Here is a 25,024-nt window from a genome sequence, read left to right as displayed (position 1 = left end):
CTACTTCTCCTGGAAAGTATTTTCTGGAAATGTGAGTCTCATGAGTGTGCCCTTGATTGCCAAAACACTAGGAAGCAGTCTATATGATCTGCCTGTGCTCAGAAGAAACCCAGTGCTGATCTGTTTTCCTTGCAATTAGGCTGTATCACCAAAGTAATTGCCTGGATTAGATTTGTTATGTTAATTGTGTCTTCAGCTGTCACTGCCCTTGAACCCCAGAGCCACGACAGCAGGATCCAAAACTTAAATCCCATTGCCTCTTTTCCACAAAAAAATTGATTCTCTGTTCTAGACACATCTCCCAGATGATCCCTAAGCTGCAGGACGTGCTGGGCTGTGGTGGAGCTCAAGGGTTTCTTGTGGAGGGACAGGGCTCTAGCGCAAGTCAAAGCCTCATCACTTCCATGTCCTCTCTTGTATCCATGTCAGCTTCTGTTACAGTCTCATTCCTTTGCCTTTTCATTTGTTTTTCCTGAGCATTTTGGTTTGCTTCTTTTTTTTTATTTTTAAACAAAGTTGTTTATTCATTTTTGAAACTCAAACATTTCACACTTAAAATATTTTTGTTTTGAAATCAGAAGAAAACTTAACTGAAAACAATGCTGGAGAAAAGCTGGCCATAAAGTGCCGAACTTGGGTGAGAAATGCTCTTGGATTCACAGAGCATTCCTGAGTTCCCCAGCCCATCTGGTAGCATGTCAGAAACTTTACATGTCACTCTCCTGCACTTACGTGTGTGTGTGCACACACATACACAGGAGAATTTTCTCTGACAAGCTGTAGGGCTTTACTACAGATTTTCCATCCCTTACCATGTCAAGAAGAAAATATCTTAATGCTCTATTCACAAAACACTTTTGGCCTGTTTCCATTTGAATGCTATGCTTGTTTGCATAGGCAATTCAGAGGGGAGTTCATAAAACTTTGTTTTGCCTGAATTTGTGAATGTCTGCCCACTGCATGGTCTTAAAATGAAATTATGTTGGAAAAGGGGCTGTTTTGGGATGCATACGTTTTGCACGTATCCTTTAAATAACTCAGATATGTTTTCTAAGGAGGATGTTTTTCCTACGGGCTGAAGGACACGTTTGTACCACCTACGAATTTCTTCAGCTCCAAAACAGCACTGAGTAAACAGCTGAGGGTTTTGCCAACTCAGTGTTTCCAGCACTTGGATCTGCCCATTGGAGGGATCCCTCAGCAAAGGACAACCTCTTGCTCTAATTCTTGCTGCTTAGCTCCAGCAGAAAATCTTTCTCCTGCCTCCGTTCCCAGCCTAAATCTGCGATAATGGGGCCAAAGCCTCTTCTCTGCCCAGCCCTGCCAGGAGCAGCCAGCCCAAAACGGATGTTTGTCTGTATTAATCAAACACACAGAATCTGCAACCTGAACTGTGTACAGAAATGAGTGGAAAAAGCGCAACCTGACCGCAAAAGTATTATTTTATAAATAAGGTCCTTTAGTAGTAGTTAATTGGATACACATTTTGCTGGATTCATGGAACATTAAAAACTATCATATCCAAATTGACTGACTGAGTTCATGTTACATCTCCAAATTGCCAGTGACCATTCTGCCTCGCAACATCAGACCCTGGGTTCAGCAATCTCGCTCGAGGGCCTTTTTTAAGCACATGGCGCTTTTTTTTCCCCTAATAGAGATTGATTTAGTGTATGTTTAATGGCCCCATAAATCACTCAACATGCCCAACTCACATACAAATTCTGCCAAAAAAAAAGTTTTCAAGGAAGCAGACGCCTTGTTCTTGGAACCAATTTGCCTTGCTCCCTGCGTGTGCACGAACCCACCATTTCGAGATCCTCCTTATAAAAATGTCCTGCTCTCCCAGGCCTGCACGTTGGTCATTTTCTCTGGGGTTGCTTTCTTACCATGCCAAGTTAAACTTGGGCAATTCCCCCCCTGTGCCCGTTCTGTTCGAGTGCCTTTGAGATCGGCAATAAATAAATTCATTGTGCATTTCAACGAGGAGAAGGAGCCGGAGCTGGAGTCGCATTGTGCCTGCCCTTGTGAAGATCTATTGTGTGCAAAGTAGTGCGCTATCGGATGGCGTGGGTCATTTTTCATTACCCCACTGAGGATGCAGCTCAAAGCAGAGGATTATAGAAACTCATTTCCTTTGGTTAAGGAAAAAAAAAAAAGAGTTAACATTCAATAAACTCGAGGGCTATGACGCAATGTGGCCCTCAGAACCTTCCGAGCAGAGCTGTTAATAGCTTCCTTTCCCAGGACGCGGGTTTGCCCCGCTCACTTATCGACTTTGATGCATTAGTAAAAGAAAATATCAACCCCTCATAACTCTCAGAAATGATACAATACATCACTTAAAAGTAAGCTAGGATCAACACATTGTTAACTGTTTGATCTCTCGAGTCAAAATTAATGATAGGTGTTTTGCACACAAAAAAATGAATGTTAAGAGCCTATTTAAGCTAACTAAAGACATCCCTACAACATCAGGGTTGAATTGGAGGTGATTTCCTGCAATGCAGCTGTTATAAGTTTATCAGTCTGCGGGTGGCAGTAACCAGTAATCATAACCAGATTGCAGAGGGGTGGGATGGAACTTATCTTTAAATAGAAGATCTATCTAACTAACTACAGAAAGCTGGTTGGGAACTAAGTCCACAGTATTATTCACCAGAACACCCAAGGGTCTGGGAGAAGCCAGTTTTCTGTATATTTTAAAGAAATGAAATGATTCTGAAGGTTTAACTGCTAGGCAGGGAGAAACCAAGGTTCATAATGATTAACAGCAGACCTCCTGCGCTCTTGTACTCGCAGCATTTACACAATGATGATAGCTAATAAGAAATGGCATTAAGAAATGACTTCAACTTTCTCCACTGAGATGTTGCCATAGGCTGTTGATGAACTTTTAGCTCATTCTCTTGTGACACGGAAAGGAAAGATCTGAAATGCAGCATATACTTCAAGCAGAAAAGCGATTGAAAAAATTCCAAGAAATCTCTGTGAAGAGCCAAAGAGAAGTGTTGCACTGCAAGACAATGCCTCTGGACAATTACAGCCTGTTAGTTTTAATGCAGCTCCAATTGCTTCCGTCTGCAGCTAATCTGACCACTGGAAACAGGCACTTTTGCAATGGCCCTTAATTTTTCTGATTTGTGTGTGGGCGGTATCTGTTGGTATTAATATGGCTGTTTTCCGGATTGAATTAGGGAAAACAAGATGAGCTTTCAAAGGAGCCTCAACTTTCTTTGAGAAATGTGAACTGCAGAGCACGGGATCCATGTGGATGGGGTAGGTCTGTCCCGAGCCCCTGGTGTGTGAACACAGAAAGGACGGACAGAGAAGTCCCAGGGATCCCCAGATGTCCCCAGCAGGACCCTACAATCTTTTTAGCCAACCTTGTTCCTGATTTTGTCAGATACTCCGGGTACTCCAGCTCCATCTTTAGAGCTGTGCCCACAGCCAGCAGGGATCCCCACCATTTCCAGCTTCCTGAGCCATGCAGATCCACTGTTTTCTGTGGATGAATGGATGCCTTAAACAGCTCATGAGTGAGCCAGAATCTTCTTCCATCCCCGAAGTCAGACACATCTTGATTTTAAACTGACCCTAGTTTGCAAGAGGTGCTGTGTGAACCTTTCCCAGGTCCAGCTCCTTCCCCTTGTAGGGACTGTCTCATGCCTACACTTAATCCTGGCTTATGGAAACCACAGTTCTAGAGAGGTTCAAATTTGCTTTTTTTATGAGGAACAGACTGAAAAATGGCAAACATAAAGTTTTAATAAAAATGAGTGTGTTTTTAAAAACTCTTCACACAGCTTTCCTTCAAATTGTGCTGCAAGTTTAAACCTAAAACAATTTTTCCCCATGTCTGATATCTGTACATTATTTATACAACACCTTTTTTCATGAAGGTATTTTAATTATTATTCCAGAGGTGTTTTTCAGTGGAGAAAAAGGAAATTATTGATAAAACTGTAAATTTGAAATACGTTTCAATTGAGACCCTTAGTCATTTCCAGATTTTTTTGTTTTCCAAGCCTTACTCAACAAAACCTCTTAATTATTTCTCCATGGCGATGGGATCAGCTCACTCTGTTCCTCTCCCTGTGGGGCGTATAAAACCCTCAGCTGGCAGATCTGCCTGTGCACCAGGCTGAGAGATGTGACAGATCACAAATACCTGGAGAGGATAAATTTTCCATTGAACAAAGTATCAGAGAGGCCCCTGCATGGCCTGCATGAGGACAGGTGGATGGGGGCCAAACACTTCCTGATTTCTTGACTTGCTGTGTGATTTCCCGGTTACTGCTTTGGAAGTGGCCCATTCCAGGCAGTCTGGTTACTGGGCTGGGCTGGGCAAGACCTGTGGCCACTCAGTGCTTGGCCTCATTCCTGTCTGCTCACTGTGGTCACTCCAGACTCCTCACCACAACCTCTGCCCCCTGCATGCAGAACTTTGTGTGCTTTACAGCCCATCCCACCATAGCCATGCCTTCAAAAATTCTGCAAAACTGGAATTTTACAGATGGCGAAACTGAGGCACTGATGGGTGATGTGTCCTGCCCAAAGTTATGCAGTGGATGATATGAAACAGAAATCAAGACTCCAGGTCCAGCTTCTTCTCTATCATACTGAGCTATGTCTTGTTAAAGGACAGCAGTGAGTGTTGAACTGTCAGCCTTCAATATAGGAACTTTTGCCAGAGTAGGCTCTGAAATTCTCTGATGTGTAAATCACTTAAGTTATAGGAAGGGCTGTGTTAAGACATTGTGTGGTTTGCTGCAATCCTTAGATTCACAAAACCCCTGTTAAAACACAGCCCTGTGCAAGTGTGGGAAGTGCTGCCTGTCCATCTGAACCGGAGGAAGATCTCTCTGCAGAGAATGGTGGGACTGGTACACAACCAGTTAAGTGGTTGGGGCAGTGTCACTCAATCCCTGCTGCACTGCAAAGTGCTGGATTCCTAAATGTGGGACCCAGATGCAAAAAGAACAAAGACCACATGAAAGTGGTGCTGATCATCTGAGCTGTGGCTCTGAGGAGGATGTGGAAGTGCTTGGGAGGCTGATACAGGGCTGGGGACAGACAACACAGCCAGCAGTCACTTTTGCAAGGCACATGTGAGGAGGAAAAGGTTTCTGTGCCTCCACCAAACCTCCTCGTGTGCAGCCTTGGGCATCTGAGACCATGCCTGTACACCCACACATGTGGGCAGGGCTCCAACCCCTCTGCAGATATGGGCCCCCCCAACCTTCTAGACAGAGTTGGGAGAGGACTGTTTTGGGAGCAATCCTTGCTAAAATGAGCCATGAGATGTGATAAATCTCCCTTTTTTTCACCAGGCTTTCCAGGGAACCAGTGACTTCAGTCAGAACTCCCCACTGCCCAGCTGGACTTGTAAAACAGCCCAAAACATGCTTGGACATCCCAATTCTGTGGGCCAGCCTGGCTGTGGGAGCCCCAGGGAGAGGGAGACAAGACAGAGGCAGGTTCTTCTCAGTCCCCACAGTGATGTTAGGCAGAAAGTCCCTTTGCTGAGGGGCCAGGTATGTGGGTGGCTTCTTGTGGCCAGCAGAGGACTCTGAAAGGCTGTGTGAGAGCACAATCAATGAGGTGAACATCAGCATTCCATGAGCAGTGGGTGACTGCCTAATTAGTGAGCTCTTTGGGGTTGGAGCCTGGGAGAAGGGCAGAGAGAGGCTTAAGCCATATCACCTGGGGGAGAGGGAACAGTGCCTCCTGACTGAGAAAACTTGGTGTGTAAAGTATCACCAAATTAGGTGAAAATCAGGAGTTCCCAGGAAGGACTGAGTTATAGGATTTTGTACCAGTCACTGAGAAGTTGAGCTGGGAGCTTGGTCCTGGGGTTTGGTTTGCAAGGCCAGAGTTTGCCCTAAGGAGGAAAGAAGCCTTGTGGCCTTTGGTGTTTTGATGACTTCAGAAAGATGAGAGGTCTCCTTTCCCTGGAAGGACAAAATGCTGGTGCTACCTTGATGTCACAGCCTGCTTCTCTTGAGAAGAGTGTGTGGAGGAAATGAGAAAGGTGATCTCTGGTACTGGAGAGGTAAGTTTCATCTTTTCAGTCCTAAATAAAATGATGCAGTAGTTTGCAGTGACTGAGAAACAGGTGTTGGGACTGATCACTGAACAGGCTGCAGCTTGAAGTAGTGTGTGAATCCAGGTAGAGCAGCTTCTGTGTAGTGTTTTTAGAGTAATATTACTTAATTATTATTCAAATGCTTTCTTTTCTCTGGTTTCACCTTCCTTTTGGTCTTACCAGGACTGGGGCTTGTTGTGTACAGAAACAATTTAGGCAGTGGCCTCGCTTGTTGTAGCTGGCAAAATTTGTCTGCTGGCTCTGCAGGTTGTGCCCTGTTCTGCTGCTACCCACTCTGCTCCATTCACTGACAGGGTTGAGTACAGCACGGAGCTGGGAGGAGGTTCCTAAAAGTTCTTCACACTCTGCAGACAAAATAATCTTGAAATTTTGTGAATTTTGCTGCTGTAGCTCAAGCTTGACCTGTAGGGAAGAGTGGATGTCCTCTATCCATGTAGGGGACCAAAAGCATTGCTTGGAACTGGGCATGCAGAAACAAAGGTAGAAAGAGATGCTCTACCTTTGAAAGCTGGTTTGCTCTTGTCCTCAGGACAGCAGAGATCAGCCTGCAGCTCTGGCTGGAGTGATCCTGCTGCTCTGCACCCAACCCTGGGCGGGCCAGGGTGAGCTCCATCCCAGAGAGGGCTGACTCCAGCTTTCTGAGGAATGCTGGCTGATTGGAATAAGCTCTCCTTTGATCTGGCAGACAGAAGCCCACAACAGCTGCTCTGCAGTAGATAAGGACAGGTACTCTCCAGGCTGATGGTGTTTGGAGATTAGTCCCTTGGATGTTGTGCAACAGGCGAAGTCACCCTGTTGGGGAGAGCACCTGCAGCTGGGACAGCATGTTGGGGAAGGGATCTGCTGGCTGCCAGGGCTCAGGTGTGATGTAAATGGATGAGCTCCTGCTTCGTCCTTCTCTGCTGTCCACCCACAACTCCTTCCTTGTGCAGAGGCTGGGGAGAAAACCTGTTCTTGCCAGTAAAATCTGTGTGCTGAATCTGGAAGTGTCTGTAAAGATTTTTTTGTTGGTTGGTTGGTTTTTCCCCTCTCTTTAGTGGAAATTGCTTGGTTGCAAACTCCTCTCTCACAGTTTTTTCGTAAGAAGTTCCTAACATTTATTGTTCCAAATAGACTCACTAAAATGCTTCTTTGTGTATTACTTGACTGAAATGTTGCCTCGATCTTGCAAGGAGGCTGATGTGGCTTGTGCAGCCCTTTGGCCTTTGTGTGTCACACCTTTCTTGACACTTGGGGATGTTGTGAGCTGACAGCTCACTCCCTAACTGTGATGCCAGCTCTATGTGAGGAGCAGCCCTTGGATCTGGGGGCTGCCAGCAGTGTGGGTGAGACTGGAAATAACCTTTGCCTGTAGTCAAAGGTAGTCAGGAGTGGTGGTGGACATGACTTCACTGTGCCCACTGCTCAGCATGAGTAACCAGTTCCATGCATTTCCATGCCAACCATTAATTTCCAGATGCAATGACTAGCATGGTATTTTCCATTTCCAGATTGTGTTTGTACTGGCATGATTTAAAATACTTTGTAATTACAGTGGTTCCTATAGTTGAGCTGCTAGAGCGATGCAGGGTGCTCAGAAGTTCTTCTTTAACCAGCAATTTTGGTAATGACAGTAATTCACATAATCTATCTTTGTGGCCTTGTGGCTTTCAGAAGTATAGGCCCTTTTTTTTAATTCTTCAGAGATGTAGCGCTTTCTCTATATATAGCTCGGTAGATATCTGGTGTTCTGGATGTGTTAAAATAAACTCCACTGAGGAATTCCAGTCCCATCGCCACAAACTTTCTGATGTTGCTGCTGCTGTTAATGCAATTGAGTAAATGGTGGAAGAAAAGGGAGTGGGAAGGGGGATATGGCAGCTTCCTCTCAAACCTGAAGAGGCCTCAACAAATACAATTTCAGGCAGCAGTGGAGCTTCATTTTGGCTGACAACTCACAGCACAATAAGCAGTTTTGGCAGCCAAATGTGACAACATCCTACTGAACAGGGAAAATCCTTTCGTTTGGGGAAGATGGCTGAATCCCAAAGCTGCTCTCGTTTACTGGTTTAGTCTACTACCAACAGAGACACTTCTAAATTACTTGAGGGAGAAACTGTTCCGACAGATCAGAGGCAGACATCTCCTTCCGTGTGCAATTAGATGTGCTGCTTCCTTTGAGAAGGGGCCAAAGCAAATGGGAAACAGCAATTAAGGTAGACACCAGCAATGAGGACCTAAAGTACAGGGCACAACTTTTATCAGCTCTTGCTGCACAGAAAAGGTCTTTAATTTGACTGGGGAGAGAAGAGCTGTAGCTCAATATTTTCATGGATTGATGAACTGCTATTTTTCCCAGAAGATCCTCATATGTACAGGGTGGGAGGGAGAGATGTTGATTAAATGTAAACTTCTCTGCAAGTGGGTGTGTGACCTCTGGTACGTTGTTCCTTTACACTCCCTTCAGAGGCAGGGAATAGAGCTGGGGAGGGTTTGCCATGCCTCTGTCCAATTAACCTGTGTATTTTCAACCAGAGGCTGGCAAAACTGGGGGATCCTGAGCCTAGAACAAGCCCTTGAGGTCACTACTGTCATACTGACAATAAATAGCCCCAAATCACTTCTTTTTCAAGCTGTATGAGCAGTAAATGCAGTCTTTGGTACGCCAGGGTCTGACCTAGACGGTGACAATCCTTGTGATCTGTCCCACCTCTCCATTTGCTGAGAATATTTCAAGAGGAGGCAGGTGAATCACAGACTTGATGCATCCCTGGTCTTCTACCTCTGTTCATAAAGGGAACGAGGACACCTGAGGAGACACCAGGGTATGTCTGGCACATGGTCTGGAAATGAGGCAAAAGCCACTCCAGGATCCTGCAGTGCCAGCAGAGATGTTTTTCTTTTCATTTTCTGAGAGGTGCTGCAGCAGAAAACCAGATCTGCTTCCTCAAAGACTGTCACTCCCATCTGGAGAACATAATATTTGACCCGTGGGCTTAACTTGCTGTCAATCTCCCACAACTCTCAGGAAGGAGCCTCCATCTCTTTTTAACTTGAGGCTGTTACCTCTTGCCCAAAAAACAGGTTTCTCAGGGCCTGTTCTTGAGCCGGATGAGAAACATGAAATAAATGAATGCAAAATCCAAGCATCTTCCTTTTTAACTGACATCAACAAAAACTCTTTGAAGAGGGAATGCTTAGCAAGTGTTAATTAATAGGGCTGTCATTGCAACTCCACACTGCCACTGCAAAGTGCAGTGAGTCACTGAAGACACACGTCCCTTTTTGGCTGCGACATTCTTTTATTGAGCATCTTGTTCTCAGCTGCTACTAGAAGCAGGAAATCTCTCAAAGCTGTGAAGAGCTGATCCAGTTTGTGCCTTGAACTGGTTATGCTTTTCCACCTACTCCCATGAAGAAGTGCCTCCAGCAGCTCTCAGAGGTAGCTGCTGCCATTCCTGGCCCAGGACTGAAGTGGCTGCAGGGTTGAGGTTTCCTCCAGCCCAGGCTCCACCACCTCAGTCGCTCAGTCACAACCTCCAGCCTAGGCTTCATCCCCAAGCACACCAACCTCATGGAAGGGCTTTACTGCCTTGTCTCATCCTTTTCTGTGGCCCCTGTGGAGGAAATTTCAGGGCTTTAGGACCCCCTGTCTCTATCAAATGTGGTCTAAGCACATCCCCACTAGTGTAGACTATGAGGAGCTTTGTTTTTTCCTGCAAACCAAAAATACCAATGTTTTTTAAATATCTGGAAATAAACAGTTACATGATCCACTGAAATTCATAACAAAGGACAAATTGAATCCTTCATGCTGTGTAACAGCCATAAATAAAGGCTTTATGGCTGAGAAGTTGTAGGCAAAGCTCCAGCAAAATCGGATTTATTCCCTCCCCACCCCCTGCACTATAAGTCTCTGGAAATGGGGGTTCCAAGGGCTGTTCTGACACAACATTAACTGCAGCTTCTTAAACCAGACTCCCTGCCAGTATTTACAGTTCACATTCTGTGCATGGTATGTGTGTATATAACTGCACCGGCCTTTACAGTTGATTTCTCAGTAGTCATGTGAAACCAAAACAACTGATGGGCTGCACTTGGAATCACTTGTGCATTTTTCTGATTTAGAATAAAAAAAGTGTGACTTGGTGTTAGGAAAAAGATCTCTTGATTAAAGTTACTCCAAGCTGATGGTGGCCCAATCTCTGTGAGTGTCATGTTCCTTCTCCCCAAAACCACCAGCTGGGTTTCCAGGGGAACCCTGTGAGATGGATTTTGGAACTTGGTTGTACAATTGCAAAGGCAGTAGCTGCATTCTTTCTTCTCACAAATGCCTGGCCCTACCTCTACTTGCTGTCTCCTCCAAAACTTAACTCTGAGGTGTCATGAAATATATCTGTGGAGTGAGTAATTAACCAACTCCTAAAACTGTGGTCCAGCCAGGTCGTTCAGAACAGTTGTTCAGGAAGAACAACTCATTTCAGTGGATTTAAGAGCTAGTTTCTCACTTCAGGAGCCAAATATAGGTCAGTAGTGGCAGTAGATCACTGAGGAAAATGTATAAACAAATCAGAAGCAAAACACCTCACATGTCAGTTTTGGATCTGCTGAGTATGTTTGTTTGTGCTCCTGTGTGCCTAGTATGCAGCCTAAGATAGAGGCTAAAATGAGGAATTTATTCTCATTAAGCAATTGCCCAAACCTCTCTTTTTAAGGAGGTTGAGTAGTGCTTCTGCCTGAGGCAGAGAGACATAGAGCCACTGACTGCTCTGCTCTTGTCTACAGCTTGTTTTAAACACTGAACAAAATGGCTTGAACTGTTGGGACCTGAGAAATGATATCTTTGAGCTCTGACCCTTCATAACTGAATCCAGACACTCAATGTCTCTGCTTCCACGTATTTTATATGGAGCACCTGACACAGCAGCAACAAATAGCATGGGAATAAATCCAGCAGCCTGCAACAGTTCTCCTTCGTTAGCCAAGCTGAAAGTCACCTTGCTGGTGTCACCATCAGTGTCTGGCCACTGCTGGGGCTATTGTCCACTCTGGACCTTAGTGGGGAGATCATGCAATGGGAGAGAAGGTGGGGAGCCAGGGCAAAAACACCTCTGTGACCCTTTTTGCACTCCACAACCACAGTGACATCCCAAACCTGTAGTGCTGCTCTGGAAATTTAGCACAACCCCAACGTCCTGTGCTGGAGCCCCAGGTGCTGACACAGTAAAGCACAACAGATCCACTGAGGGCCTGGCATCCCCTCCTTTCTTCTTAAGAGCTTCTTAAAATAAGACCATTAGCCCCAAGTTATCAGCAGCACAGAGCTGCTCACTCAGGAGTCACCTCAGCTCCCGGGGAAAGGGTACGGGCATGGTTTTAATTACGGGCACAGAGGTTGCAGTGGATACAGCCACTCACCCCCTCCCAGGCCCAGACACAAACGCTCCATTCCCCAAATTACTGCTGACTGGCCTGGGACTGGGTTTTATTGCAGACAAGCAAGCCAATTCTCTGAGGGTGAGGTTAATTCAAGCAGCCCCATGTAGAGCTTTAGTCTGCAAATGGTTAAATGCTTAACCATGCCTGCAAAAACTGGTCAAGTGCAAAGCTGCCTTTCCAAGGGTTTGTAGGCCTGAGGCTGAGCCCCCTTTTTTTTCCCCAACTTTCTCCAGTACCTTTCCCTGGTGAAAAAAATTGTGAAGTTGATGAATCTCTCTATGGCTTTTCCTGTTTTCCTTTTAAATACAAAGCCAAATTTAAGCTGTTTTAATATTGTGCTGTCTTCATTTGTGGCGTGAATTCATACATGAGGATTCTATTGGAGAAAACAGCAGATTTATCTCAATGTGGTAAACCTCACAATACCAAGAAACAACTTTCCAAATATTAAAATTAAAAAGTCTGCTCCTATTGCCTGGTAAACAGACCCTTGGAAAACCAGCTAGGAAACAAATCAGTGCGTTAAACCTGTTATCCTAAACTTCTGGTCTTTCTTGGCTGCTGATTTAGGAATACAAATTCCACAGCATTAAGTAGAAAAAGGGAATAGACATTTTTATTTAAAACAGAGTAACTCAAAGTGGCCATAATAACCCATTTGTTGCTTTTGTACTCGGGTAATGAATGACTGCAGTATAAAGTGCTCCTAGTTTTTGCCTCGAGGTCTTGTCAATCATTACCTGATAAATAAAAACTTCAAACAGGCCCCTTTTAGCTTAATTGGGCAGAATTTCTCTCCGAAGGAAGGTTGAATACAGAGAATAATATGTTTGTGGCAGCAGTGGAAGTCAGCAAGCAGGGTATTGGGATGGAAGCATACAGAGGATGTGAATTCTGAACTCAAAAGATGAGTCTTTGGGGTTTTTTCATCCAGAAGTATCTGTTCCCATTGCAGGCAGAGCTGAGGGACTGAATCCAGCAGCCCTTGGCTGTGCCCTGAGCTGCACTTGTGCAAGTTCTGCTGTCCCTCTCTGGTTTTAGGCTTCACAGCTGACACTTCCATAACAATCAGGAATCTTAAAATTGCACTGAGGCTTATTTTAAATCATTATTTTTTATTATGTGAACACTGGCAGCAACAGAGGCAGTTTCCTGCATAGGGACAAAACGATCTTATTGTCGGTGCTGGAACAGATCTGAAACAGCTCAATTAAGCAAACATAACATCCTCAAAGTTTGGCCTGGAAGGAAGTTAAAATAACTGTTCTATAAAATGTTTTAAATGTGCTTTAAAATGTCATTACTCAGATAAATCTAGCTGTTTGGAAGCTTGTTCACTAGGGTTTTATGGCCCTGCCAGTTTATGGCAGTGTATGTATTCACGTCAAGAATTCCTCTTCCAGAACAGTAGATGAGGAGACAAAGCCACAGGAGTGCTGCAGACCAAGGGGAGGCTGCAACCAGCTTGGGAATGGAGTTTTGGCTCCTAGGCTGGGAAAGCTGCTCCAAAGCACATCCAGCAAGTTGTGTGTATTTGGCAGAGCTGGAGACCAACAGATATTTCATGATATAAGGCTGGACGTGTTGAAGTCAGCAGTGAAGCTGCTGTTGGCTGCAAGACTGGCCCTGCAAAGCAAAAATATTTATTTTATTCTTTCTCCTCTTGCTGGCACCACCCCTCTCTTCACCAAAACGCAGAGAATTGGGACCATAATGAGAAATACCAGAGAATCCTCCTTCTAAAATTAGTCCAGGCCTACAGAAGCTGAGTAGGTATCACTTTACATCAATAAAGGTCTTTCCACGGATGCTTTGCTGGACTCTCAGAGCAGTGCATGAAGCAAATTTAATTATGAATTTGTAATTGCTCGCGGAAGATGGCAGATTAACTCCCAACTGCTGATGACTTAATCCTCTGGCCCAGCAAATATATGTATGTAAACTGGCAAAACTCTGCTCACTGTTCAAAGTAAACAAGAACACCAAAATTGCTGTTATGCCCTGAAGATATGCTCAGTTAATAGAGGGATTTAGACCATTATTTTTTTCAGCTGCCTCCATAGCAATGCAGTGTGGTATCCACAGTAGGAAACCTCATGCCAGCAGCATCTCTCAAATATGCTAAAACAATCTAAATTAGAAAATGTCAGCTTCTTGGCTGATGTTTCTTTGGAGTTTCTTTCTTCCTTTCTTGTGCCTCTATAATTTTATTGGGATGACTAAATCTCTGAACTATGTTAGCAGTAAACAGAACTAATTTACCCCCTGCTTCTTTCAAACAGCTGCTGACAGCTGCACTATAATTCAATCATGGATGTTTGCAGCACTGACTGCAAAACACATCCATATTTTTGCTATTCTTCCCTCCCTGTTGTATTTGGACCGAAGGAGCTGCACCAAATAATGACATGTGACAGTTTTGCCCGTACATAGAGATTGAGCTGCACAAAAACAGAGGCTCAAGATGAAACGTTGCCCAGCCAAAAAGGTTCTTTGAATAAAAGGAGAATAACCACACAGATACACAATGTCGTCGGGACGTCTTTTGTAAAGTTGCAATGATTTATTTTACTAGTTTGTACAAAAAGGCTTCTGACAACTGCTCTATGAAAAGAACCAGAAATGTGTATGCATTTTTGCCAACTGTTAATAAATATCTTCTTAAATAAGGAAACAAATGTGTTTAGGAACCGAGAATCATTTTTCCTGCATGTGATTGAAAAGGAATTCAGAGATGGAAATAAATAATTCTTCTTCCGCTTGTGACAACTATTTACATAAAAATGTACAAACAGTGAAGCTGATGTTGAGCCTAGCAACAGAAATCCTGTTATTATGCTTAAAAACAACAACAAAAAACCAAAACAGAAACAATCCCCACATAATATTTAATATATGAGTCCTATACAGCAAGATACCGTGGCCCAAGGTAAAAATGCAATACACCAACGCAGCGACCACCAACACTGAAACACCCGCAAGAGAAAACTAATCCTTGACTACTAAATAGTGGAAGTTCAGGCATGATTAGCTTTTAACTTTCTAGGCAGCACCTTCACTTCCTTTAGGAGGTTTACAGAAGCACTGCTGTATATATGTATACAATGTCAAAAGATGTTTCCCATCTGTGTGATTTCAGTTCCTCACTCTAAACCAGGAGTGCACTGAGGGCAGTTTTGGCTGCTGATGGTGGATGGTGCTGGCTGCAGGCCCTGTGAGAGGTGGACTTTTGGCTTCAGCTGTTGTCCTGCCATGTGGCTGGCTGCGTTTGCCCAAAGTCTCCCCGTGGGGAGTTTGCTGGAGCCCTGCCTGTGGAGTGTGCCTGCTGCAGCCAGGCCGCTCCTGAAGATGTTGGAGTGGCCTGGGTGGGATGCCAGGCACATCTGGCAACGTGGCAGCTGCTCACCAAGGCCTCCATCCAAAACCTACCAATGTTGTGGATGGACTTCCCCTTTCCCCTCAGCCTAAACCTGATACTGAGAAAACTGCTGGGAAAACACCAATTTACTTAAATGAGATGAGAATTAGGCCATCAGAAACAAGTTTCTGATTTATTTCATAGACAGTTGGGGTTTTTTTCTTCCTTTGCTTATTCCTTTTAAAGTGAGGCATCTGGTCTGGATTTGATCTGTGACTTAAAGGGAGAAGAGTAGTGAGTGAAGTCCAGAATTTCATTTATCTTCTTTCTCTGAACCCTCCTTTAAGGCAAGACATGGAGCCAAGACCCCACTGTGGCTGCATCGCCCCATCTCCTCACTGAGCAGAGACCCTTCTCCAGGGATTGGCGATGTCCTGGACCCATCTGTTGGAGGTTTAGCTTTTTGGAGTTTGGAGATTTAGAGCTGGGTGTGCTGGACATGGTGTTTTACTGGGCATTATTTTCTTTTTATCTCCGTGGTGGAATTTAAGCCAATCCTTCTTTGATGCGTGCCAAAGTGGGGGATTTGTTTATGATTGGTTACTGCAACTCTGCATTCTTCTTTGCAACAACTTTAATTGAGCCTTAATTACTTAAGTGTGATGTTTGGGTAACCTGTGACTTTAAAAGAAGGAAAAATAAAAGCCTTGAGGGGACATTTTCTTGCTTCTTGTTCCAGCTTCTTGGTGGCCCTTAAAAGGGATTGTTTTGGGGTTTTTTTGAGGTGAAGCCAACAGAGCAGGAGGTTTATCAGAAGCACTGACCCCAGGAAGGAAGGTTTCCTAGCTGGTTCCCAGTCTGTGTGGTGCTGGGTGTACATCCCAGCTCACAGCACCTTCTGTGCTTGAGCCTCCGTGTTCTCAGGAAGGTGTTGGAACTTGTTCCCTCAGGGAAGTCGGTGGACATTTTCCACACAGCAGCAGGATCTTTAGTTACAGCTCTGTAGCTGCTTAGGATACCCCAGCTAAACATTAGGTTTAATCCCTGCTTCTCAGCATTTTGATGCTTTCCTGTTTCAAGTTCAATGCAAATTCAAATACTTCCTGGCTGCAAGAGGAAATTTCCTTCCTTGTTGATAGAAAAAAGTACACCCCAAAATTCTTGCTCTTTGAAGAACTTTTCTTCAGTCTTTTGCTTGCCACTTGATTTTTTTTCTTAGCCTAATCTGTCCTTTGAATTTGTGTCAATCCACATCCAGCTTTTGCTACTGTAGTTTGAAACTGGAAGTTGCATGTAATTCATCCTTCATTTTGCTTATGAAATTGAAGCAGAGGGGTGGAAGCAATGATTCTCTAACAAAATACCTGTTCACTCCAGGTATATTTTGTTCACTTATTTTATTGCAAACCGTGTTACAGGAACTACACACACTTATTAGTCACAGCACAGTCTCACCTTGGATAGATTATTACTGTTTTACTCACAATCAACACTGGTGAGTTTGCAATCTCCAGAAAGACTCGTTTGCAAAAGTATGTACTGTAGGAGCCAATTTTGTAAGCAGATTTGGTTTTAAACGGTTTCTCTGGCTTGTTTCAGTTTACAAGCTCATTGTCTGTAATAAACTAAAACAAAATGTGTTCAAATGTCTCTTTAGATTCAGAAACTGTTCCATTGTCTGAACTTCCAGCGGCCTGGTCCTAAAATGGTTTGGGATTTTTTTAAACCCATGGCTGGAGCACCAACCTTTCCCCCTCCCCCACACAGCCATACAAACTCACTCTTTACAAATAACTTCTTTTTCTTTCGTCTTTCTCTTTCCTACAAATCTAGTGGCAGCCACATGCTCGTACCACCATGTTCCTGTATTTTTTTAAGATAACATTGGAGCTGTCATCAAAATAGAGCACTGAGATGGCATTGAGTTGTGTAGGAGCACAGCAGGGTTTCGGCACAGTCTCTGGGTTTATAAAGTGAACCTGGGGAATGAAAGTAAAGGCACGTTAAGATTTACTTTTCCCCTCTCCTCCCCCATATTCTTCTTTCCTGGGCAACCTTCTGCCTGTCCCATACCCTCCCTCAGACAGCAGCTGAGCTGTGTAGCTTTGGGATACACAGACCCCTTCCTCAGCCTGACCCCAAATCCACTTTTGGTGGCAGCACAGAGTGGATCCTTACAGAGTTTTCCCAGGAGAGATGCTGATAGTGGGGCTCATGTCCTGTTCCTTCCTTCCCATGCAGTGGGACTAAACCCCCATTACACTATCACAGGGCCCTTGCAAACCAGAGAGAGCCTGCCAATGCCTGCAGCAAAGGCAGGGTCATTTCTGGCCAGCTGCTGATTCAGGCCACTCAGCCAGACATGTGGAGCCAGATGCTGCAGGCACTTCATGAGCTAAGGCAGACCTTCCCTCCCTTGTTAGCTAGGAGACCCTTCTGTGTGTAAATTTATTTCTGAGTAGCACCTGTCAGATGTTACTCCAGGTCAGGAGACAGGCTGCACCTACCAGTGTCTGTACAATGGCATGGTTTGTAGCATTCATGTAGGAATTCAAGGGGAAAGCACATTCTCCTTCACAGTAATAGGCAGCGTAGCCCTCCGGAGCAATGATCCAGTCCTGATTAAATTGAAGCCATTAGATTGTGGAGAAAGAAATGCAGTGAAACAAAAAGCCAACCAGCGCATAAATCTATCCATTCACACATCCATGCACAGTTACAGTGGCCTGCAAAATAAAAATCTGCCCCCCTGGCCTTTCTAAAGCTCTCTTACAGGCCTCCAAAGTGCCTGCTCTTCCTGGAGGGACACATCCCACATTGCAAATGTGTCCACAGAGTAGCTGAACATTTGGGTTTGGCTGTTTATCCATTCAGCAGTGTTCTCCTGGCTGTCCACAAGGATCACTTCATCCAGAAACACAGTGCAGACACAAGCTTTCAGAAAGGAAAATGTCTTTAACCAGGTCTAAAAGAATGGGCAGATGAAAATGGAGAGTTGTGTGGGCCTTCAGCACTGCCAGAGGACCTGCAGGGCCACAGCTCCTCAAAAGGACCTGAGTGTGTTGAGCTTCCAGCCAGTCTCACACTAAATATTTGTACATCCAACTTAGCAGAAGCACTTAAGCATGCTAAAGGCAGTAGACAATATTTTTCCTCTCAGGATTTAAGATAAAAAATCCAGTTAGTGGCTTGATCTCCCTGCTGCAGGTAAGTGAGAAGCCAAGGCATCCCTGTCACAGCCCGGTCACGCCCAGCCCTTACCTGCCACCCCAGGTCCCTGAAGCTGACGTAGAGCTCGTGTTTCTTGCAAGCCTGGCGCTGGTCACTGCTGCTGTTCTCTGTCAGGGGACAATGGTGGCCATGAGGCTGGGCTGCCCCAGCACCCACAGCCCTCAGCAGGGAGCGAGGCACCACTGCTCATCTGGTGCACTTACAGCGGGTTTTTTAGCTGTTTTGGTCATATAACAGTGGCTGGGTTCATTGATGAAATGCACTTCTGGCTTTTTTGTGCAAAACCGAAAAAGGTCTGGGAAAGTAGTATTTTCATCTTTGTTTTTTTTCCCCTGGACTTCCTCTGACCTCCTAATAGCAACATGCAGATCTGTTTTATTACTGCCTACACACAAAAGGAGAATCAGTGCAGTTTTGATGTTGTGTCTATCCTGGCCATGTAGCCTGAGCTGAAGACCCAAGTAGAGGAATGGCTCAGGAAGAATTTCTTCAGTGAAAGGGTGGTCAGGCATTGGAAGGGGCTGCCAGGGATGTGGTGGAGTCCCCATCCCTATAAGTGTTTCAGAAACAACTGGTCATGGCACTCAGTGCTCTGGGCTGGTTGAAAAGGTGGGAATTGGTCAAATGTTGGACTTGATGATCTTGGAGGTCTTTTCCAACCTTAATGATTCTATAGAAATATGACTGGAAGCTCTGTTTTTCTTCTTCTGCCTCTCACAACCTCCCCTTCCACTCAGTGAGACACTCCCAGAAGCAGCTGGAATTTGCTGCTGCCTCAGCAGAGCCAGCCCTGATGCTGGGACCATCACCAAGGGCCCATTACTCTGAGGTATCACATAATTAAGCCACATTTCTATTTCAAATGCCTGATGGAGTTTTCTTCCAAATTAGGAAGCACAGCTCCCCTCAGAATAGCCGTGGTTATCCTGAGAATGAATGGGTTTTCTTCTTCTGTGCAAGAATTTTGGGACTACTACACTATTTAGGGGCTAAACTTAAAATCACAAGCCCTGAAAATGGACAGCATTTGGATTCAGATCCCCTGATCACTTGCTCATTGCTGTAATGTAATGATCTTCCATTTCAAAAAGAGAATTTATTTCATATGAGAGAAAAGAAGTTTTTCTGGTTAGGTGCTTGGGGTTTTTTTAAAATTTTGATTAAGAAATCCCTCAATTTCACTTTGCTTCTGAGAAACATTCTTTTTCTTGGCATTTTGGAATAATCCCAAGCGGGTGGTGGACCAAAGTGACAGCAAAGAGATAATGTAGGAGAAGCAGTTCCCATGTCATCCCACACCCAGAAACATGGAGCCTGTGCTGTACCTGCGATGTTGGACACCCGGAAAGCTTCCTGGTTCTTTGGTGTTTTGGATCGGTTCTGGCTCCTCTGCTTCCCCCCCGTGGAGCGGATGCTGCGCAGATGCACCTCGGTGGCTTTGAAGAAGGCGACGGTGAAGGGCTGCTTGTTCTGCGGGCCGTGCCTGCCGATGAGCCCCACCAGCTTGGGGTTGATGCTCTGTCCTGGGAACACAACAGGCTGATGAGAGAGCCTGCAGCAGCTCTGCCAGCAGCCAGGAGAACACAGGGCAGAGCTGCTGCCTGGGGAGGGTCACTCCTGAGCATGGCATCAACTCACAGGGACCTGGACTTAATGGGTAAAGCTGCCTCTGACAAGAGCAGCTCACCGCAGCTAAATTCATTTCATATCTGTGTGTAAAAGTCACGTAAAATAGTCCTACATATAATTATTTTACCCAAATCCGCTCAGCATTAACTTTTCCTGCATTCTTTAGAGGGGTTTCTTTAAGTTCACCAACCTATAATTTGAAGTGATCCTATAAAAGGAACCATAAAACTCAGCCCATAGGAACATTAAATTCCCACTGGAAGGTTATTAGCTTAGAATAAAAATGCCTTGTATGAAATGCTGACAGAGTTCCAGATATACTTCAGCTGAGAGAAACAAATGTTTAGAGACATTTTGCTTATTGCTGCTTCTTGCCACCACCATACCCGATAACTTTATACAAAACCTTGATTATCATCCGTATGTCCTTCATCTTGGGCTTTAGAATTATTTGATTTTTGCTAAAAGACAATTAGTTGGTTTGTCTGTAGAATTAAATCAATTATTTACAAAAAAAGCAAGGCAGTGGGAAATTTAATGTTTCTCCCTGTTGCTGTCAAGGGATGTCTGGGTGCTGCTGTGAGATGCAGAGGTGATATCCAGGATTATACTGTCCCAAGCTACTGAGTGCTGCTGCTAGGTCCAAGTTATGTTAACAGCTTTGTGATCCTTTTGCTAAGGACAGAGCTGCACCTTGTCACCCACAAATCAAATGTGCAAAGGAGAGCTGACACTTTCTTGGAGAAGCCCTGCCAGGCAGCCTGGCCAGGAAGAGCAGGGCAAGGGGCTCTCAGTTCACTTATTTTGTATGACTTTTTAAAAGTAGACTGTATTTGCTTTATGATTACAGATTATGTAACAGCAAATACAAAGGAGGGTTGGGGGTTGATTTATTTTGGTTTTTTACTTCACCTAAAGCCTTGAGGATTGCCCAAGCATACAACGCTGCATCAAAATCCTGCTGTGCTTACAGCACATGATTTTCATATGAAGTTCAAGTGTAAAAGCAGCTGTTAGTGCACACAGTTGATCTAAATCCAAAATGAAACTTGGGGAGCAAGGAAGGACATGTCTTTGCCATTCAAAATAAAATGAAAAATTCATGTGTATGGTGGAAAAATGTGAGTGCAACTGTCTGCTGCCAGGGAAATTGGTTACAGAAGACAAGCAGACAATCAGCCCCTGTATCTCTGTATTTACTTTTTAAACACTGCAGTTGGCTTTTCTAACTTTTAATGACAGGCTGATCAACGTATTTTGTTAATCCATTTGGAGAAAGCAGCAAGTTACTTTGCAAAGGGGTGAAATCAGAAATTCCCAGTGATAAGTGCATTCTCATCTGTTATTTGACTCAAGTTAGGAATATGGTTTCTTTATGCAGTCCTGAGAAGTCTAGCTGAGTTTGTTTATATCTTTGAAAGCTCTGTCTGTGATAGGTCTGGTTGTGTTTGCAAGGGTCCACCTCTAATTGCTGCAGCAGAGCAGAAAGGATGACCCTAAGTGCGTACAAGGCTGCAGCACTTCCCTGCTTGTAGGATCCTGAAAAGCCTGCACTGAAATCTGTAACACATTTATAAATCAGCTTCCTTTTCCTACTTATGCTCAAAACCAAGATTGACTCTTGCTGTAAAATCACGAGGTGAGGCTGGGGGAGGACAGAGAAATAAGGCTTCATCAGCAGAAGAGTATGAGTGTGAGACTGTAGAATCCATAGTGCTCAGAGATACTCAGCCTACTTCCAGCTAGCACTTTTCTGTGGACTCTGGGCTGGGTCTCAATGGTGTTTTTGTATTTGAACCACAGTTGAACAAATGTGCCATGATCAGGGACACAAATCCTGTGCTCCCAGGTGTTTCATTTAGGAGGCAAACTGGAAACTAAAAACAAGGACGAGTGTAAGAAAAGGGGTTAAACTAGTCTTGGCTGTCCTTTAAGAGTTAAGATTAACTTGTAAATCAGGTTGAATTTGAATCTTTGTCCAAAGATGGCAAAAGGTGTCTGGTTTTGGGGTGGGCACTAGTAACTTCCACGGTGAAGCTGCTTCCTTGCATCTGTGTTTGGGTTTCTGCATTCACTGATCCTTCAGAAAGGGCAGGTTAAAACAAACCCTGTGCACCTCTCTGTGCAGTCTCACATGAGTTAAATCACCTTTTCATGTAAATGACTCTCTAGGTTGCCTGTTCTAAAACCTCTTTGCAGAGTCTTTATGCAAAATGCTGCTTACTGGAAATCTGCAAGTGTTGCATGAAAACCAAGAGCAAGTGATATCACAGATGCATATCTGGAGAATGAAAGCATATCCTTAGATAACTACATTCAGAATATTTATAGTAGTTTTGAGGTGGTTTTTGCTTAAACTACTCCTGTGGGGCAGTCAGGCAGTTCTAGATGGTCCCAGGTCCTGGGAACCCCCAGAAAATCCAGGATATTTGCACAAATCTCCAAGTGAGCATTGCGAGTCCTAATTTTGAGACAAAGCAGCATGACTTTTTAGCTAAGGTCTGATTAGAAAAACTCCCTGCCTGATTCCTTTCTGGACATGTTTCAGAGCCAGCTCTTCCCACCCATTCCCAAACCTCACAGGTTTGTACCATACACTGCAGACTGTAGAGTCCAGACCAGGTATGACTTTATCAACCATTTTTACTGACACAAAGGAAGTTCAAGTGGTTCCTGACTGTTTTCTGAATTGGAAAGGACTTCTGTGCCAATGGACAGCAGCCCCCTACATCACTCAGCTGTGCCTTTTTGCACACAGCAAAGTTTATTCTTCTTTTCTTGACTGGATTGTATTATCTGCAGATTAGCCAGCAGTGTATACACTAATTGATGGGGATGTGTGCTCAGCTAATACTGGAATGACTGCAGGCAGCTCACCAGCCTGCTACAGCATCTGAGTACATCCTTAACATCCTATATGTCTATGGGCTGTTTTCTTAGGCAAAACCAGGAAAAATGTGCTTAAGAAATTCTATTTGAAGGAAAGAGCGCTGAATGCTTAGGGTTTCCCCTGGCTGAGACTCATGTACCTGAAACAGAGACTCCCTGGTTGCTGCTGGTGTGTGACACTCACCATCAATCCCTTCCACGGAGAGCTGCAGGCCCAGGTTGTGCTGGGGATTCACCACCCAGTGGTTACTGGTCGCGGTTATGTCGAACACCAGCCACCCTTCCTCTGCAGCCCAGATCGTTCTGGAGTCGAGCAGGAACAAATCTGAATCCCTGAAACAAAGAAGCAGAATTCCCAATTAGCCAGGATTTCCACTGGAGTCTCCACAGGCACCCATAGGCATCCTTTAGGCAGCGCACGGGGTTGGGCTTTCAGCGACGGGTGGAGCTGGGCTGGTGTGTGCTCCCCTCTACTCACCCCCAGATGAAGCTTCTCTTCTCTTCACAAAAAGGAGGATGGGTTGAAGCAGAGTTGAGGTGGTTTGGGGTTACTTTGCTGTTACAGTTAACCTTGAGCTCCTGATGCACCTTCAAAAAACGATTGCCAGGCACAGATCTGCAGAATTACTGTTTGCATATGCAAACCTGGTAATTGGGCAGACAGTGGTGCTCATTAGCCTTTCCATACATAATTTCCTGACTTTTATACGTAATTGTAGCATTGGTGCAAGCCAGCTGGAACACTGGTGTGCATATATTAACATATGTAATAGGTTTTTTTTAATTTGCTCATCTGAGGTTACAGGTAACTGATTGAGGCAATCACCCTCTGCACAGTCATGGTCTGCACTATTGTGGGTCACAATCTTTTTCCAATTCATTCCTTGGGTTTTTTTTTTTTAAAGGCTGCTGCTGGGTTACTCGAGCTGAAGAAATAATATCAGAAAATGAAAAAGATCCTAAATAGAGAGGATTCTATCCTTTTGAAAAAGGTGAAATTATTTCAGATTTACAAGATGTTTCCTGGCAAATTTCTGAAGAATTAAATTTTGAGAAAACACAGGTTCTGTAGAGGAAGGAATCTTCTCTTATCAGAAAAGAAGGAGATAAAACTCAGATTTAAAAAAATTTATACTGTTGCAGTTCTTTTATAAAAAATTACTTTAAAAGAAGAACAAAGACACATGGTGGAAGTGTCTGGACAAGTCCTGTAAGAGCTGCTTTTGTACCTACAGTGAACAAACATGATAACTTGTTCAACTGTAATTATATCCTTCTGAATGAAGAACTATCCTTGAAAAACCCTTTAATCACATCCTCAAAGCTTTAAAGAAGGTCTTATGAACTTTGTCACTATGGATTTGTCAGTGCAAATATATATATTTAGCTTAGCTTACACAGTGCCTCTTGTTGGAACGAAACATCAAGTGATCGGAACTGAATCTGAGGAGAGCTGTTGGCACAAAGGCTTTTGACTCACAGCTTTGAATGATTCTTTTCTCTGTGAGATACCAAGAAATTAGAAGCTTTTGTCCCACACAGAACAGGAAGGGTTTTTGCAATGCTTTTACTATTTAGCTTCCCTTTCAACCTTTGTGTGTAAGAGATGATGGCTTTCCTCCGTGAGCTGAGGGATGTCAGCACCCACCTCTGAATCTGCTGCCTTACATGAAATTAAATTTGTGAAATGAGTTCCTCCAGAGCGCGTGAGCACACATCCCAGGGTGTGCAAGAGGAGGATTCTGTGTTTCCTCCCTAAAGCAGGATAGCTTTGGATACCCCATGGCTGAATACGCAGCTGGTGCTGCTCAGGGTGCAAGCAGTGCTTGCTTTTCAGCAAAGTTCTGGTTTGCGGAAGAAGCCCTACATCAGGACTTGCTGCACCACTTCCTTGCTGAGGCAGAGGGGATCCTGTGGGAGTGTTTCAGTGGCTGTTTGGAAGCCAAAGTGGGTGGCTCAGGAAGGGGCTGTGGTGCAGCAGTGCAGAGGCTCAATGCAGGTGCTGGGAGCTCAGTCAGCTTTGCCGAGTGCTCCCAGGAAAGCTGAAGTTAAAGAGGACGGATAACCCCTCTCACATTAGTTACAGGAATGCAAGATGCTTGAACTCTAACCAGGGGACAAATTTCCTGGGGTTTCATCCCCACCCAGAAGCAATGGCCCTGTTCCCACAGCGCAGGACACCTCCCACCCTTCCCTGTTTACAGCACACTGAACCAAACACATCCCAGAGGAGCCAGGGATGAGGGAGTTGCATGGATTGGCCTGTTCCAGTGGCTGAGGCCAAGTTTCCAGGAGTAAAGGGTTTTCATTCTCACGTACTACATTATTTAAGCATGGCCCCTGACTGGAACTCATGATTCACACAAGGTTTAGTTAACAGGGACTTGGCT

General features: G+C 44.5%; 2 protein-coding genes across 4 annotated transcripts in view; one reads left to right on the top strand and one right to left on the bottom strand.

Moving 5' to 3' along the window:
* The window catches only part of SPO11 (SPO11 initiator of meiotic double stranded breaks), a 224,753-nt gene that overhangs the window by 130,606 nt on the left and 69,123 nt on the right, over window positions 1-25,024 (top strand). The gene's annotated exons all lie outside the window — the stretch shown is intronic.
* The window catches only part of BMP7 (bone morphogenetic protein 7), a 42,969-nt gene continuing 32,002 nt past the window's right edge, over window positions 14,058-25,024 (bottom strand). Inside the window, exons 3-7 of the mRNA XM_039563431.1 lie at window positions 22,819-22,967; window positions 19,442-19,639; window positions 18,147-18,223; window positions 17,393-17,503; window positions 14,058-16,864 (exon numbers count right to left, since the gene is read on the bottom strand). Coding sequence (XP_039419365.1) covers window positions 16,715-16,864; window positions 17,393-17,503; window positions 18,147-18,223; window positions 19,442-19,639; window positions 22,819-22,967 — 685 coding nt within the window. The 3' untranslated portion in view covers window positions 14,058-16,714. The remainder of the gene's footprint in view (window positions 16,865-17,392; window positions 17,504-18,146; window positions 18,224-19,441; window positions 19,640-22,818; window positions 22,968-25,024) is intronic.

The sequence above is a fragment of the Corvus cornix genome, chromosome 20 (genome assembly GCF_000738735.6).
Source record: "Corvus cornix cornix isolate S_Up_H32 chromosome 20, ASM73873v5, whole genome shotgun sequence".
Classification (NCBI taxonomy): domain Eukaryota; kingdom Metazoa; phylum Chordata; class Aves; order Passeriformes; family Corvidae; genus Corvus; species Corvus cornix.
This window is presented reverse-complemented; position numbering and strand designations above follow the sequence as displayed.